This window comes from Leptonotus elevatus, chromosome 3, assembly GCF_054856555.1.
Source record: "Leptonotus elevatus isolate MCC_2025b chromosome 3, RoL_Lele_1.0, whole genome shotgun sequence".
Classification (NCBI taxonomy): domain Eukaryota; kingdom Metazoa; phylum Chordata; class Actinopteri; order Syngnathiformes; family Syngnathidae; genus Leptonotus; species Leptonotus elevatus.
Genome location: NC_141241.1, coordinates 25,724,356 through 25,740,800, shown reverse-complemented (window position 1 = coordinate 25,740,800; position 16,445 = coordinate 25,724,356). Strand labels below are relative to the sequence as shown.

General features: G+C 41.0%; 1 protein-coding gene across 6 annotated transcripts in view; it reads right to left on the bottom strand.

The window, feature by feature from the left end:
- The window catches only part of LOC147177558 (C-myc promoter-binding protein-like), a 55,666-nt gene that overhangs the window by 16,138 nt on the left and 23,083 nt on the right, over nucleotides 1–16,445 (bottom strand). For 4 of the 6 annotated variants that reach the window (XM_086072236.1, XM_086072238.1, XM_086072237.1 and 1 more), the window contains exons 5-23: nucleotides 13,440–13,609; nucleotides 12,080–12,363; nucleotides 10,300–10,366; nucleotides 10,097–10,155; nucleotides 9,821–9,965; nucleotides 8,402–8,577; nucleotides 6,485–6,585; nucleotides 6,154–6,369; nucleotides 5,205–5,350; nucleotides 4,565–4,603; nucleotides 3,960–4,093; nucleotides 3,644–3,776; nucleotides 3,146–3,352; nucleotides 2,870–2,998; nucleotides 2,410–2,551; nucleotides 2,078–2,206; nucleotides 1,736–1,819; nucleotides 1,031–1,150; nucleotides 448–597 (exon numbers count right to left, since the gene is read on the bottom strand). In XM_086072236.1, the coding sequence (XP_085928362.1) occupies nucleotides 448–597; nucleotides 1,031–1,150; nucleotides 1,736–1,819; nucleotides 2,078–2,206; nucleotides 2,410–2,551; nucleotides 2,870–2,998; nucleotides 3,146–3,352; nucleotides 3,644–3,776; nucleotides 3,960–4,093; nucleotides 4,565–4,603; nucleotides 5,205–5,350; nucleotides 6,154–6,369; nucleotides 6,485–6,585; nucleotides 8,402–8,577; nucleotides 9,821–9,965; nucleotides 10,097–10,155; nucleotides 10,300–10,366; nucleotides 12,080–12,363; nucleotides 13,440–13,609 (2,631 nt within the window). The remainder of the gene's footprint in view (nucleotides 1–447; nucleotides 598–1,030; nucleotides 1,151–1,735; nucleotides 1,820–2,077; nucleotides 2,207–2,409; nucleotides 2,552–2,869; nucleotides 2,999–3,145; nucleotides 3,353–3,643; nucleotides 3,777–3,959; nucleotides 4,094–4,564; nucleotides 4,604–5,204; nucleotides 5,351–6,153; nucleotides 6,370–6,484; nucleotides 6,586–8,401; nucleotides 8,578–9,820; nucleotides 9,966–10,096; nucleotides 10,156–10,299; nucleotides 10,367–12,079; nucleotides 12,364–13,439; nucleotides 13,610–16,445) is intronic. The other 2 variants (XM_086072240.1, XM_086072242.1) reach the window with 1 other exon arrangement.

Here is a 16,445-nt window from a genome sequence, read left to right as displayed (position 1 = left end):
ATTGCATTCAGTTTTTGTTCACAATTTGTATTGTGTCCCAACTTTTTTTGAATTGGGTTTCCTTTGTCAAACGCAGAGAGCTACCTTTGTTGTATCTGGTTTGTTTCTGTTCTGTTCATGTAAGGGTCAGTTATGGCTATTGCTCATCAACATGCAGATTATTGGCTTGGCATACATGTGTGCGTATGCGCGCGCATGTGTGATCATATGAGAAAGGAGCAGAGAGAGCAATGTGATGTCTAGTGATTGTATGACAACAAGAAAAAGTGTTGAGCTGTTAGTTAATGCAGGCTGGAAAAAGTTGTGTGGGTTTGCGGCGTTGACACTGAATTGGTCGATCGGGGGGGATGACTGCTTTAAAAGTAGATCTTGGATTAAAAAAGGTTGATAAGGACAACCAAAATAGAAATGCATTTTACATAAATTATCTCATTAAGTTACTCTTACCTGTGCTTATGGAGGTCTTAGTTTTACATTTTGAGTTGTCATATTGACACCTTCTTCGAAAAATGCCACGGGAATGCAAGGAAGAATTGATCTCCATGTCCATCTGAGGGAGACAGTCTTTACTTCCTTTGGTGCTCTCTGTTTCTGACACTACAAATATAGAAAACACAATTTAAGATCTTATGACAAAATACATGACAAGTTATTTGACCTACAGTAATTTCTGGCCTATAAGGCGCACCTTACTATAAGCCGCACCAGACTGTAAGCCGCAGGTATTTTAATGTTACTGCACCGGATTCCCGCTACTTTTTTTTTCCATAATGAGGGCACAAATTATCTCGCTCTCGTTCTGTCTCTCCTACTGTATTTGGGCTCACTTTTCTTTGTTTGTTTGTTTTGCTCTGCCTGACGCTCTTGCGCTTTCTTTATAGTGCGCCCCCTTGTGATCTGATGGATAAGCCGCACCTTTGTATTAGCTGCAGGGTCGAATGCAAGTGAAAAAAGTTGCGGCTTATAGTCCATAAATTACTGTAAATTATATAAAATATCAGTAGATAATATGAGATCAAAGACTACTGACAAGAACTGCAGTCACTCTCTTTCTTATTATCCTTATCAGGAACAGAGTTCTGCACACAGCTGTCTCCTCTGCGAACCTCCTCCTTGGACAGCGAATTATAACCCAAATCTGACTGATCACCTAGAGGACAGAGATGAATAGCACAATTAAATTATGAAATGGATTGAAATAAGAGAGGGACAAGATAAGCACCAAGTTACCTGATGCCAAATCGTACAACCACAGATTTCAGATTACACTTACGTAGCTACAGCTGTAAAGTACACATCTATTAAACAAATCACACTGTTCAACGGTGGAGATCAATTTCTTATTTCACACTACATACGGCCAAAGAATGAACTTGTGGTGGTTATATGTTAAGCTCTCTAACTACTATCTTTAAATTGTTACTTAAGAGATTGGTTAAACTTGACATCCCGTCTTCTGGCTCTACTGTGAGCCGTGGCGCCCCTGTCAGCCTTTTGGAGCAAGGCAAAAACCATGAATAGCCAGTGGGTGACCATGGAGGGAATAGCAAAGGGACAAACACAACACAATGATGGGCCACAAAGAAATAACTGACTGAATGAAGTAAGCAAGGTGAGAAGTTGGAGAGGGAAATGCCAGAGAAATAAAATGGCGATGAAAGGGATGAAAGAAAATATAAACAGCGATGGGTCAATTTAGGGGAGGATAGATGATCAGAAGGAAAGAAAGTTTTACCTGGATTGAGAGTGGGTTTTCTGTGCTCAGAGCCCCCCCAGCGTGAGTGGGCCCTGGCGCTCACGCTGCTGCCCACATGGCCGACTGCATGCAAGAAGCAACACAGGCAGGGCCAAAGTGAGGGGCAGCGTTAGGGATAGAGCAGAGCGGAAACCACAGCCACAAAACCATGAAGAGACATGAAATGATATGAATGAAGGAGAAAAAATGAAGACGTGGCCAGTGGAGTGGGTAAGTGGGACGAGACAAATGAGGAAGGGAGGGAACATGTAAAAAAGAAATTGTGTCAAAAAACGTTGTCAGTAAACGATTGAGCCATCCAGTTGAAGGTGAAGTCGATACCTGTGCTGGATCTATCATCAGTGGGATCTACTTTGATGGTGTCAACGATGTAGTTGCCCGGCTCGTTCAGGTTAGTGTCAGCAGCGCTATCCAGGCTGCCATGACTAACAGCATCCATGTCGCTGCCGTCTGGTAAAAAAAAACAAAAAAAGAAAAAAGAAAGAAAAGATGACAAGAAAGTGTGCTATTTATGCAACACTGCATGTTTTATTTTGAGATAGTATTTAAACGATAAAATAGATAGCATTGTTGCAAAACATGAAAAACATACCTGATGCTCGTTAAACCGCATTTAAGAATATCCGTGAAGAATTTGCTCTCAGTGAATTTACCTGACAGCGGGCTCTGAGTAAGAGGAGCATGTCTCCGTAGTGACTGTTTAAACTGGGCCACACCCAGAATAACGTTTCTCAGCTTCATCCACAGGAAGTACCCTCCTCTGGTGCTGGTTGGCCATGTGCTCTCCAACACTGCCTGCAAATAAAGAGAAGAGACATATTTTTACCTCAAAACAAGTCATGAGACAAAACAGGTTGACATCAGCTGCTCTACCTTGTCCCAGTCCCCCCCCCAACCCCGTCATATTCTGTCTACCTGATCACAAAGGTATCAGGGATAATAAGCCAAAGACAAAAATGGTCATGATAATGTTACACCTAATAAAGTTACGTTTTGCTACACAGTCTATTGTTTAGAAGTTTTACTAATACCTAAATGACAATTAACAATGGTAAAAATGATCATATCATATAATGATAATAACTGATCATTGTAAGGGCCATAGGTGGCTACCTTGTTATAGTAGCCATATGTGATCGCATTGGGGTGAACTCCAGCTTTCTTCATCTCAAAAAGGACCCTGACAGCAAGGACAGGTTGACCATATTGTCCACAAAGCTGCATCAGTACTCTGTAACACACCTGGATAAGGATCAATAAAATTGTTACGATGATGACTTTTAAAAAACAAAACTTGACTGAAGAGCCAACAGTTAGATTTTAAACACAATTTTAAAGAGAATTCGGAAATGAGAAAATGTACATTATAGCATTCATGTAATACATTACCTCATCGGGTGGCTGCAGCTTCTTAGACTGCATCTTACGGAGGACGTCATAGGCAGTTCTTAGTGCTCGCACCTTAGAATGGCAAACCTTCACAAATGCAGGTAGGCAGATAAACCAGAGGCCATAGCAATGGCGGAGGAGGCACATGGACCACAGTTGGGGGATGGACGAGTACTTTTTGGCTATTTTCTGGGCTGATTTAATCTCCTGTGGACAAAAAAGGGATGCAAGATGAAGAAACGAAATGAAGCTAAAATTATGTTAGGAAGATATTGAACATAGAGAGAATGCTATTAAAACTTTTTACAAGCATACTATAGGAGTAGAGTTTTTATGGCATTTGTTCACAAAGCAATAGCATTACTATGAAATGCACAACATCAAAACATTTCCATACTCCATATTCCAACTTTTTCTACTATATCAAAGATCATTAGATAAACACTGTGCTGTGCATAAAGCACAATGAAGACAAGAGGATGCTACTGTGACATTCACCTGCTTGCTGCGCCTAAACATGGGCGCGGGGCTGGTGGGACAGCTGTGCCTGGCATTGAGGCGGGAAACTGGGGTCTGAAGCCCCTCCACTGGGTCAAACAGGTCAAGACTTAACACTGGGAAGCCATCATATCTAATAACATACATACAGACATGTGTGAGATCATTTTTCACAAAAAGGTTTGCTACAGAATTGTTCTCTGTTGTAACTATGCTTTTTGCCAATATATTACTTTATTATTGAAAAGCCTGTTTTTTTAAAAAAAACGACACCCAATTTGTAAGGAACATTTTAGTTCCTTTGATTTTGTTCTACCTGTAGCATAGTGGATGCTCTTCGCCCTCAGGCAGAGGAGGTAACTCTGGAGGTGTGATGAAGACCGTGTGTTCACTTCGGTGGGATTCATCAGTCTCTATCAGTCTGGTCTCCTCTGGCCTGTCACCATCTACCTGCAGAAAAGAGGGCAACATGAAGGTGCAATAATACTACTTCACTTAAAAGTCACCTTTTAGCTCAATAGCCCAAATCCCGTGATCCCATTGGATAAATAACTTTGACATTCTGACAGATGCTGGTACCATGTCACACACAAAAACTGTCCGTCATGAATTTTCTAGACCTGGTCAAGCTCCTCGAGCATTGTAATTAATATTTAAAAAATATTTCTTATTCATTTAATAGACTTTAATAACTAACTATTTCACAAGTAGCCATTCTGCTCCAATCCAAATCACTCCTTCTACTGTGTACCTCGTGTGTTTGATAGGGGAGGGGCCGAGGTAGTCTTTCATTTACTTGCACGTTAGCACCCATTATTGCGGCAACATTCTGATGTGGCATCTTCAAAAACCATCCCAAAGTGCTTTAAAAGAAAATATGTCATGGCAAGCCATGGGCAGAGGAGATCACTCATACTGTACCTTGACTCCCTTTTCAGCACTCCGATCAGAGCTGTACAGCTGCTCCCAAAGAGAGGTACAAAGAATAGAACAGAAAATCAAGTGAATGTAAAGAAGATCAAAGCTAAAGACAGTTTCAGTAACACCAGACAGTAATAACCGTTGTTAGAACATAAGAGAGGTTTGGTGACGATGTAGTCACACTGAAATGGTAGACTATGTCAAGTTGTCAACAGTAGCATTTGACAGTACAAATGGGTAAAAACATTTTTAATGCAGCAATTTTGCTTCAAATCTGCACAGTCAAAGTTGTCATCCTCAGCTAAGTTTATCACCTCTCTTGCATTTTTTATTGATTCTACATAAAAAAAAATTACAACACCAAACCAGTAATATTTTATGTTTTGCACCTTTCACATGAATGTAGCAGCCATATACAGTGCATGTCACACATACGTTTGTGAGGGATATTGCATTGGTCAGGGACAAGAGGGGAGGGAGGAGTAAAGCGAGGCTGCATTCAAATCTTGCTAGCAGCTTCAACATCATATGCTGCATCTTTTATGCACTATACAAGTCAGTTTTATTACTGTGCTCTTCTCTTCTGGAATTCCCCCTATGGGGATCATTAAAGGATTATCTTATTAATGAAGGAGCTCACTTTTTCCACACAGTCATCAAAGAAGGCCAGACTGGCGTCTTTGTCGCTAACAAACGAGCACTCTTCAATAAAACGGATGAACATCTGGGTTTTGGTCATCAGTGAATAGAACTTCTGGTGGGAGCGGTCACGGCTTTTCAAGAACCCTATAGAAACAGATGTTAATATTTTGTTATAAGTGCCTCTCATTTCTTAAGGCTCAGTTCAACCCTCCACAATATGTTTTTTAATTGTTGATCTGGAGTGTGACTGTAGGATGAGTAAGGTACAGTCAGTAGTACTGAAAATCAAATCTGTCTGTGAATTGTCTATCATTTGAAGGTGACAGAGGAGTAATAAAGGACAAGAAGAACAACAGTTCACATTTGGGGATCTCTCGTTTTGGCATGCAGATGCGTTGTGTCAAACAATCCTATGACATAACTTAAGTGCCCTGACTGACTGAAAAATGAATCAGGAGATGTAGCTGTTATTTTTGTCATAAAGCAAAAAAATATATACAATTCATTAGCATACAATACTGCACAGTTACTCATAACATCCCAAAACCATGTTTGTTACATGAAACATTGGCAACGACTATTCTCAGAAGAAGAAAGTATGATATCATATCAGCCCCAAATGAATTCAGCTGCAAAGTTCTCATGGTCAACGGCCAACCAGAAGACATCAGCAGCTGACATGCAAACTTGACAAGTTCTGATTCAAAACAACTAACAAACTAGCACAGTGTGTTTAACCAGATGTGTTAATGATAACTGTTGGATTTAACTATCCATAGCCATCATTTGTCATACACTGATACAACACGGTTTGTTTTGTAGAGAAAAAAAAAACATATAACCTGTGGACCTTAATGTAACTGCGATGTGAGGAATACTAGCATGCTGGCGATAACTTGATTTGGCCACTACAAGTTACTGTGTTGAAACTAAATTATTTCCCATACCTTGCAAGTCAAAAAGTGAGCTGGCATCTGTGGCTTTGTCAGATGGTGCCTGGGTAATGGGTCGCAGGAAGGAACGGTATCCCTTTAAAATGGCTGCCATGAAGCGCAGAAAGGTTTCCTGGATCTCTAGCTCCACAGTATGGAGACTTTTCCCACAGCTTAATTCTGATAAATCATTGATGCTCATCTCTAGCAGGCTATCAGACCGGTACTGACCTGAAGGTACAAGTACAGAAGTAACAAATTACAGCTCCATGAGGTTTTCCCTATGTCTGATGCAAAATGTCACAGGACAGTGAGGGGAAAAAAAGGTTATTGTCTCAGAACTCACCATCAACTAGTTGCTGGTAGAGATTGTTCAGCACATTCATTAGGTTTTTACAGGCTTTCTTGGGCAAGCTCTTCCATGTGAGGGTTCGCTTGTCTTCATTACTAGAAAATAAGAGACTCTTAGTTCTGGAAATAATGAAATGTTGTACACCATATAGAGAATTCATTGACACTTGTACTTTTCAACAGCAACTCAAATATTGCATAAAATACACAGAATCACACAGGTCAACTGGTACGTGAAGTCAGATAATCAGAACGATAGCACCCATTGGTTGCAAACAGTTTTGGGAATGTTACTTTATAAAAGTAATCAGTTACTAATTACTTGCTTAAAAAAGTAACTGAGTTAGTAATTAAATTATTTCATAATAAAAGTAACTCGTTACCAGATAAAAAGTAACTATTTTCACTACAAATTGTCTCGTTTACGCAACTCAAGATGAGCTCATTACCGGTGACAGACAGAATTAGCGGTTATTGAAACCTTGACTTTTTAAAACCACGGTGAATCGTCAAACCGGTTATTGGCCCATGTCTTGTGGTTAATAGTTATACATAGCTGGTACAGATAGTGGGCAGGAATTGTCAGGCCATTATCGTAAGTGACGTAATGCTCTGAGTGCACCCCCCCCCCCCCATTTTCCATTCGGAAATATTAATATATACATTTAAAAAATAATCATAAAAATGTAACTCTGTATTCTATATAGAGACTTATGATCGAGGGAAACTGATTTTTTTTTAAAATGTTGTTCAATTGGAGCTGCCGTAATGTGACGTCATCGCAATGCGTGCAGGACCCATCCAGATGTAATCTTGCAGGCACGAACTAACATACACTACTCACAAAAAATTGGGGATATTTGGCTTTCAGGTGAAATTTCAGGACGTGCCAAAATGCATTGAAACCTTTACAGGTTAACTTAATGTGACCTTCTCTAAGCTTTTGAATGCACATGTCAAACTGTTAAATGTTTCAGTACTTTTTGCACAAGTTGCTGTTCTCTAACGAGGAGTTAACGGCAAAATTCACAAACGGCTCAATCTCATCGAGGTGGCATCATCAGGGAATGGCTGTTGGTGACTGGTGTACCTCAAATGGAATGGCTGGCACTTTCTTCAGACCTGAATCCTATTGAAAACCTGTGGGATCAGCTGAGTCGCTGACCGTGTTGAAGTTGAAACTCTGCACCCCAGAACCTCAATGGCTTGAGGGTAGCCTTTCAAAAAGAGTGGGATGCCATGCCTCAGCAGACAATGACTCGACTTGTGAACATCATGAGACGTCGTTGTCAAGCTGTAATTGATGCTCAAGGGCATGTGGCAAATTATTGAGACGTGGACATTTTTTTATTGTGGTGTACCCAATATTGTTGTTAACTTTTCTTTCAATGAATTGTTTGAGATGAGGAAATCACCAGTGCATCTTTCTACTTAAATGTCCTACTTTCATGATATGATATAACTCGCGTGAACTTTTTACATTTTCCATAAATTTCATCTGAAAGCCAAATATAGTAGTAGTGTATGTCCGTGTTTGTAGGCCGATCATATCTGGTATATGGACTTAACATATGTAAGTCGGAGGGAATTCCGTGATCTGGAAGCAACAACGGAGCCCTCAAAAACCAGCAGCCTTTTTGTGGAGCCAGAGTGCGTTATGCAGTAGTCGACTCGTAAAGTAATGAATCAATTGTAATGCAACGCATTTAACGTACAACAATGATAACGCCGTTTCAAGTACAGAAAAAATAATTAGATTACTCCTTTAATGAAAAAAAAACATAGTTACTTAACACCGTCAGTTTAAACGGCGTTATTCCCAACACTGGTTGCCTCATGACAATTGTCAAATGTGCACAGACAAAACTTTGCTACAAATAATGGATAATTGAAACAAGTAGAGTGCACTTACTGGAATATGGTGTTTGTGTCCAGGTCCACACAGCTCACATCTGGTGGCGGGTCATAAAGTTCAAAATACCGAGAGTCCACTCCTACAATAAATGGGCATGGGGCACTCAACACATCAGCCAGTGCCAGGGGGCAAAGGGGAATATATGGGCATGGCCAGTGGAAGGGAAAGATCATCTGAGGAGAAAGAATATTTCAAACCAACAGTTGTGCAGTAACTTCAATTTCTGGATTACTTTGCATTTATTTTATTTTGGTTATTGACGATGAGTGCATAATTTTTAGGAAAACAAGCAAATATTAGGTTTACTAGCGGAAAAAGGAGATTGAATTATTGTAAAAATACAGGATACAATGGGAAATGACAAAAAAAACAAGTCAGTCATCTGACCAGTGGCGAGTGGTCAATATAAGCTATTAATGCAGTGCATGCCCATCCTTCAGTTCATACCTTAGTTCTATTGTTTTGGTCTTAAATTCCTAATTTAATTTGTGTAATTTGTCCGGTTTTCGTCGTGGAAAGCTGAAAAGCAGACAGCTTGTTTCACGCATTTCTTTGTTGAGGTATAGTGTAGTGTGCTTTGTCGTGTGTTGCCAAACTCGTGTGTGGTTCCACCAATATGTCCACCCGTTTGGTTACAGTGTGCCCTTTTTTCCACCACTTCCCTCTTCCTTGTGTGCTACCCACATAATACATAATTTTGTGCCACCCGGCACGTAACACCCGGTTTGAGCCCACTTCATGCGCACGAGCCAGTTCCGAATACTGTAAATTCCAACATATTGGCAAATTTGTGCACATTATGTGTGTCATTTCACTCACCACCGAGCTGGTTTCATTACAGTGTGTCTTCATCAACCTGTGTCAGTCCTGAATATGGTATAAAATAATAATTACATAATATTTAATATTAAAATTAATAATTAAAATATCCGAGCGGCACGGTGGCTGACTGGTTAGCACGTCTGCTTCCCAGTGCAGAGGATGTGAGATCGAGTCCAGGCTTTGGCCTTCCTGGGTGGAGTTTGCATGTTCTCCCCGTGCTTGCGTGGGTTTTCTCCGGGTACTCCGGTTTCCTCCCAGATTCCAAAGACATGCATGGCAGGTTAATTTTACACTCCATTGTCCGTAGGTGTGATTGTGAGTGTGGATGGTTGTTCGCCTCTGTGTGCCCTGCGATTGGCTGGCAACCAGTTCAGGGTGTACCCCGCCTACTGCCCAAAGCCAGCTGGGATAGCCCCCCACCCCCGCGACCCTAGTGAGGACAAGCGGTTAAGAAAATGGATGGATGGATAAAAATATCCCTAAATTTTTAGCAGGCGCTCGCATGTGTCACTCTAGCATGCCCACTCTCAAAGGTCACCGCTCGCCACTGCATCTGACTATATTGTGTATGTACATATGAATGTAAAAACTTACAGACACTAAAGCTTCAGTTACACTAGTCAGTACTGCAGGTCGTAATGAGTGAACCAGAATCTTTTGCTCGGTGACGGCAAACACCAGCAGGGTGACAGCATTCTCTGGACCCAGGTTCTGCAGCAACGTGGAAAAACGTCCGCCACTACAGAAGTGACAAATGAAATTCATATGAATGTCAGGCCTTGGAAAACACTTGTTTTAATCCTGTGAGAATGACTCACAAAATAAATATGACTACCAAACTTACCATACAGAAAATTAAGACACTTTTACCTGAGTGGTAACGGCGAAGATACTGGCTGGCTCAACATCAGACTGTCATGAGGAGAAAGCTGTGGAAATGACAAAAATATATGATGCAGTATATTTAAATCTGCAAAAAAAATGAATGAAAAATGAAATTAAAATGAATGATAGAACATCTATCTATACTTTAATATCACTAGATGCATTCTACTCTTGAAATCAATGTGTACCTGCACCAGGATGCGAGGCCTCTGAGAAGAAGGGAAGGGAACTTTGTGCATGAAATGAGAAATATGCCTGCGAAAAAAACAATATCCGAGTTAAAAACAAGAGACAATGTAAAAAAAAAATGAAGTTTAGCAGACATCTGAAAAGTCAAATTAATACAAGGGTTGTCCTTAGACTCCTTTTAAACGCCCATTATTCTTCACGAACGTCTGCACCTTCTGCTTTGATGTGCTTTACATAGTACCACTTTGACATTACATCACTACTTAAAGGGGCCCATATCATGCAGAAGGAACTTTTGCTTGTTTGTTTTTAGCCACGTTAAAATGCTAACTTTTCACCCAAAACACCACCCTTCCATAAAACCATGCTTGCTTAGTGCATTTTCGGTGTAAAAAAGGACAGAATGGTGCTCAATTTTGTTAACCTGGCAATAGCCAGATTGATAATTGTTCTCCACAATCAATATGGGTCTGTTCCACTGTGATTTGCTCGGGATAGGCGGGACTTTCTGTACAATACTTGTAGGGATGAAACAATAATGGCAATATCGTGATATCGCGATATTAAATATTAATATTAAATATTAATATTGTCGTCGTTATGTCACGATATTAAAAGCAGCACATCTGTTTAAAAAGTCAGGTTGCATTCCATTTTTGCAGTTCTAGCAACCTCTGGTGGCTAATTTTTTAGTGCAGTTTAATTTCTATAAGGCATGTTTTGGCCCTTCTATGTTTAAAATCCACGCTAATGGTCAGATGAAGGGGAACGTAATATGTTTGTGAACCGAGTCAATATGTGGAGGAACTCAATGTGTGTGCGTGCATTAGCAAGTAAGTGCCTCAATATTAAGTGTTATTAGACAAAAGCACAATATTGTATTTTTTTCTTAGTATGAGCTAATTTTCTCTACAATATTGGGGCCCCATTTTTATGTCGCCAACCTCCCCACAATATTATCATTTTCTTATCGTGACCTTCATATCGTGAGAATCGTATCGTATCGTTACATCCCTAACTTCGAGCTGATTGGACGATATGCCAACTAGTCCATGTCTACCAAACTTTTGTTTTGACCAATCACAGCAACGGATGTTAAAGTGGTCGTCATCATAGGAAAAAAAAAAAGCATGAACATCTTTACTAGCTAAAAAGTGCCTCTAGCTGTTCTTCTACAGAAAGAAAACTGTGAGTAAATCTGCAAGAACACAATTAATTGCAGGCGCGGCGTCCATGCATTAGTGTCACCATGTTAGGTTTGTTTGTTTCCCACGGCTTCGGCACTTATTTTCATCACAGCTGCATATCCCGCCCCCAAACACGGCTTCGGCACTTATTTTTGTCACAGCTGCATATCCCGCCCCCAAACACAATGTTGCTTTGTGATTGGTCCGAACCACCAGTTGTGAAAATCAGCGGGCTCTGTACAAGATGGATTCTCGGCAGTTTGTGAACTCAAAGATAATTCAGCTTGCAAGGTTACAGTTTTGCATGATTTTTACACATGCAGTTATGCAAAAGGTAAACCAGACAAGACCTTTAGCATTAACATGTACGTGCAATCAGTGAACCAGAACAAAGAGATTTTAATTAATCAGATGTATCATACTCAGATCATATCTGAATACAATGAAGCATATCAGATTATACTGGATCTTTACTTGATCACTTGAATAACACCAGAAATTGCATAAAGAGCTGATGTTTACTGTTTATGTAAAGTCAGGCTCTATATTTCGGCAGCAAGTGTGTGGAAGATGTAGATAAAAGTCTACTCACTTCTCAATCGGCAGAGCATGAGGGCCAGAGATGGAATAGCGATACAGAAAGGTGAGGAACTTGCGAAAAGCATCGAAGAAGGGCCAGTGAGAAAGCAGACAGATACATTTGTTGGTGTAGACAGAGCAGGTGCGGGAAGTGGTATTGTTGGTGACATCAGTTGGGCTGTTGCAGGGGGAGGCTTCGGCTGCATCTGTGTTAAATAGACCCAGCTGTGCGCTCTGTTGATCAGTGAGACACTCTTGTGGGTAGGGCTCATAGAACTGTATGGCAGCTCCGTATACCTGAACACAAGGAGATGTGTGTTAGATTAATAGCTCACCAACTATTACAGTCAGAGTAAAATCTTACCCCTCCATCGCTCCATCTAGACTATTGTACGCTTGCCTCAATACATTTGAAATCGATCTATCTTTTACATTGACATCTTTATCATTATTACTTGGTAAAGGCTACTTCATTTTATCTAGCGCTTTTCCACATTAGAAGGTCCTCAAAGTGCTTTACACTACACACGAGTTTTCTTCCATTGAAGAAGCCGAGGGGGGTTTGATTTAAAACCACTATTATTTTGCAAATACTCTAAAATGAACCAAATGAAACACATAGTTACAGAACCTTCTTGCATTCCTATGCAAATAAAACAAGCAAAATAACGTAAGAACACTATTCTGTTAGTAAACATAAATCCAGGGGTCAAACAAACAGCTGATGATTGCATTTGTCCCAAAAACTTCTCAGCTTCCCAGAAGTATGTAACTGTTTTCAACAGATCAAAGCAAAAACAGCCTTATCAGTTCACCAACTAGGTTGTTTGCTGATGATGACAGAGCTCAGGACAACTGAGTGAGTGTTTCTATGTGCTATGTGCTAATTATGAGCAGTTTGACAATATATTACTCGAAATGTGACAAAGAAATACGCCAATTTAAATATGAAAGAAACGAAGGGCGATGTCAATGATGTGTGGGTGTGTGGAATGGTGGGTTTTGATGGTACAAGTTGGTAATGAGGGTGAAGTAGGCTTTGATACCGAGGGTTGAAATACACAACTTGCACGATGTAAAAAAAAGCCAGATAAGCACATTTTGGCTTAATGGAGCAAGTTAAGTCAACTGAAAACAATCTGGAGAGTTGTACACAGACTTTTTTTTTTCCTAAAAAGTCACAAGTTATCCGATAAATATACACAAAGTGCTACATGGAAAAAAGGCACAGTTACAGAAATTCCTGTTGCTGGGATATAACAATAAGTGGTAGGCTTCATCTGATGCTGCTGCACAGTTGTTTGATAGTAGACTGGTTGAAAAAGAGAGTAATAGACGGAATAAGTATGAACCCATCAAGTAATCCATCCCACCTTCTCTCCAGAGGCTCCAGTTAGGACAAATGTAGAGAAAACAGGCAGTGAGTATTTGGTGTTGATGGGCCAACACTCAATTGTGGCCCCCATGGGAAGGCAGAAGAGAGGAACAGATTCTGGCAGTGGGAATGACTCATAGTCCTCCTCTGGATATCTGCTGAATAATCCTAAATGAGACAATTCAAAACAGCAATTTAAAAACAGTAAAATAGAAGAACTGTAACTCAACGAAACAGAATTAATTGTAAAAGGTATAGATTTTCTGAGCCAGAAAAATTACCAGCCTTATCAAAGCATATATCAGTGCTTGACTATTACACATTGGTGTTTTGTCAAATAATAAATTGTATTTAGGGGGCTGGCCGATTTATCTGCCCCATTTTCTTAATTTTGGGGGATTGGTGTTCGGCTGATCTCTTAAAAAATAAACCAATCTTTTCCACCGATCTCATCTCCCTCCTCAGAGGTCTGAAAAAGTCAGACACTGTCCTCTTCTGATGAGATCACGAATAGCTTTTAATTTTTGAGAGAACTACTTCAACTGCAGCTAAAACAACCAGTTTTTATCATTTTACAGATATTGTTCAATGTTTTCCAATAAAACAAGATTGGAACACTATGCTGCTTTTATGGAAAAAAAAATTGGGATTAGCAAAAATCGGGATGGGCAGGTCAGAGTTTTTAAGATCGGGGATCGATGATAAGCCGGAAAATGATGATTGGTGCACCTATAGTTTTTATCCTTACATTGCGCATAGATTGAAGACTGCTGTATACCTAACTTCACTAAAAACATACAGCTGAAACTTGAAAAGAAAAATGACAGCCCTTGAGAAGCAAAGATAAACAAAGACGGCTGAATTATGTCAACTTTGTGCGCAGCTTGGATTTTTACCAGTGCCATTTACAGGCGGATCGTCTGCAGTGATGCGGACGCTGTATCGGTCCGCTGTGGTAAAGAAGGAGCTGAGCCGAAAGGCAAAGCTCTCGATTTACCGGTCGATCTACGTTCCTGCCCTCACCTATGGTCACGAGCTGCGAGTCGTGACCGAAAGAACAAGATCCCGGACATAAGCGGCCGAAATTAGTTTCCTTCGCAGGGTAGCCGGGCTCTAGCCCCTTAGAGATAGGGTGAAAAGCTCGGTCATCCGGGAGGGACTCAGTGTCGAGCCGCTACTTTTCCGCGTTGAGAGGAACCAGTTGAGGTGGCTCGGGCATCTGGTTCGGATGCCTCCTGGACGCCTCCCTGGGAAGGTGTTCCGGGCATGTCCCACCGGCGGGAGGCCCCGGGGACGACCCAGGACACGCTGGAGAGACTACGTCTCTCGGCTGGCCTGGGAACGCCTTGGGATCCCGTCGGAGGAGCTGGCTGAAGTGGCTAGGGAGAGGGAAGTCTGGGCTTCCCTGCTAAAGCTGCTGCCCCCCGCGACCCGACCCCGGATAAGCGGTAGATGATGGATGGATGGATGGATTTACACCTATGGACACCGGTATGTATAAATAAGCACATTACTTCCGCATTCATTCATAAAACACGGCTGCTTCTGGCATCTGTGATTAGGTGAATGTATTGTACATAGGCGGAACATCCGCCTATGTACAACCCGTGTGGCCGGACATTTTGATGTAATTATAACGACATTAACCATTTATTGCCTTAATTAAAAAGATGCTACATTTCAATAAATAACATGCACATTGTAAATAGTATTAATTTTTTATCAAAAATGAAATGACTTTCTAACAGAGCCGCTATTGGATTTGTGAGTGGACGATCATCAAGTATACAGAGGTGGAACTTCCACCTACATATGCAATGGCTTTCTGCCTTACTTTGCAGAGGGATACAACAAATTTTTAGTTTACAGCATTATGTTATGCACGTTGCCAATGATGGTTACGCTGCGTGTCGGGCAGCTACAAACCATCAGATGTGGGCCCGAACAGGCCAAGTACAAATTTCTAAGTCACTGAACATTTTTGGTTGGAACAGAATGTTGTGATGAAGCAAGAAACAAAAGCGATGACGCACGTTTGACTGTTAAAAAGGGGAACATTAGCCTCATATCGCTAGCTTCGGCTAACCTAGGTGTTGGCAAACTGTGGCCTCAGCTGTGTCTCTCTGTGTCTTTGGGAAATAGAGTGACTTGTGAAAGCAACAAAAAATATATATAAATAAAGTAAAAAATGCAATATTATTCAACCCTTTTACTGTCAGTGCAGCCAACTCACACTAGAGTTTTTCCTCAGGATTTCTGAATGATCCAATGTTGACCTATATGACTGATGATGATAAATAGAATCCACCTGCGAGTAATCAATCTCAGTATAAATGCACCTGCTCTGCGATAGTCTCAGGCCCTGTCCACACGAAAGCCAGTTTCAATGTATCCTCACAAGTTTCTTACCGTTTAGGCCGTTCGTCCACATGACGGCGCAGTTTCGGAGCTGGAAACCGATCACTTTTGAAACCGGGCTCCAGAGTGGAAAGATTTCAAAACGCGGCCCGTATGCGTCCGTCTGGACACCATATGCACGATACTCCTCCAGTGATGACGTAATGGTCGCAGCTCGATGACGACGCATTGTCGCAGATTGATGATGTATGCTCCAATTCTCGCATGTTTGCGCGCGAACCGTCAGTCTGTCAACAACAATAGTGTGTAGTAGTTGTTTTGCGCAGCCTCCTTAGCTTGCTTATGCTTTTGCAGCAAGATATTTTGCTTCTTTATTCCCACGTTCAACAAGCGGTGTTGCACTTGAGTCACCCGCCTTCTCCTGTGTTCGTCTTTTTCATGTTTTGATACATGCAAAGCCATGTAGATCTGTAGATTGCAATAAAGTTAGAAAAAAAAAGTGTTTGTCTTCTTCGCTGATTTCTGTTAACTCCCTGTGGCTGCGCTACAGCGCCACTCCTCGACTTGGCATATACATTACAGCCGTTAAACGTCCTCAGCGTCTTCTTTTGGACACACACAAGTCTTGAAATGCTTCTGTTTGTAC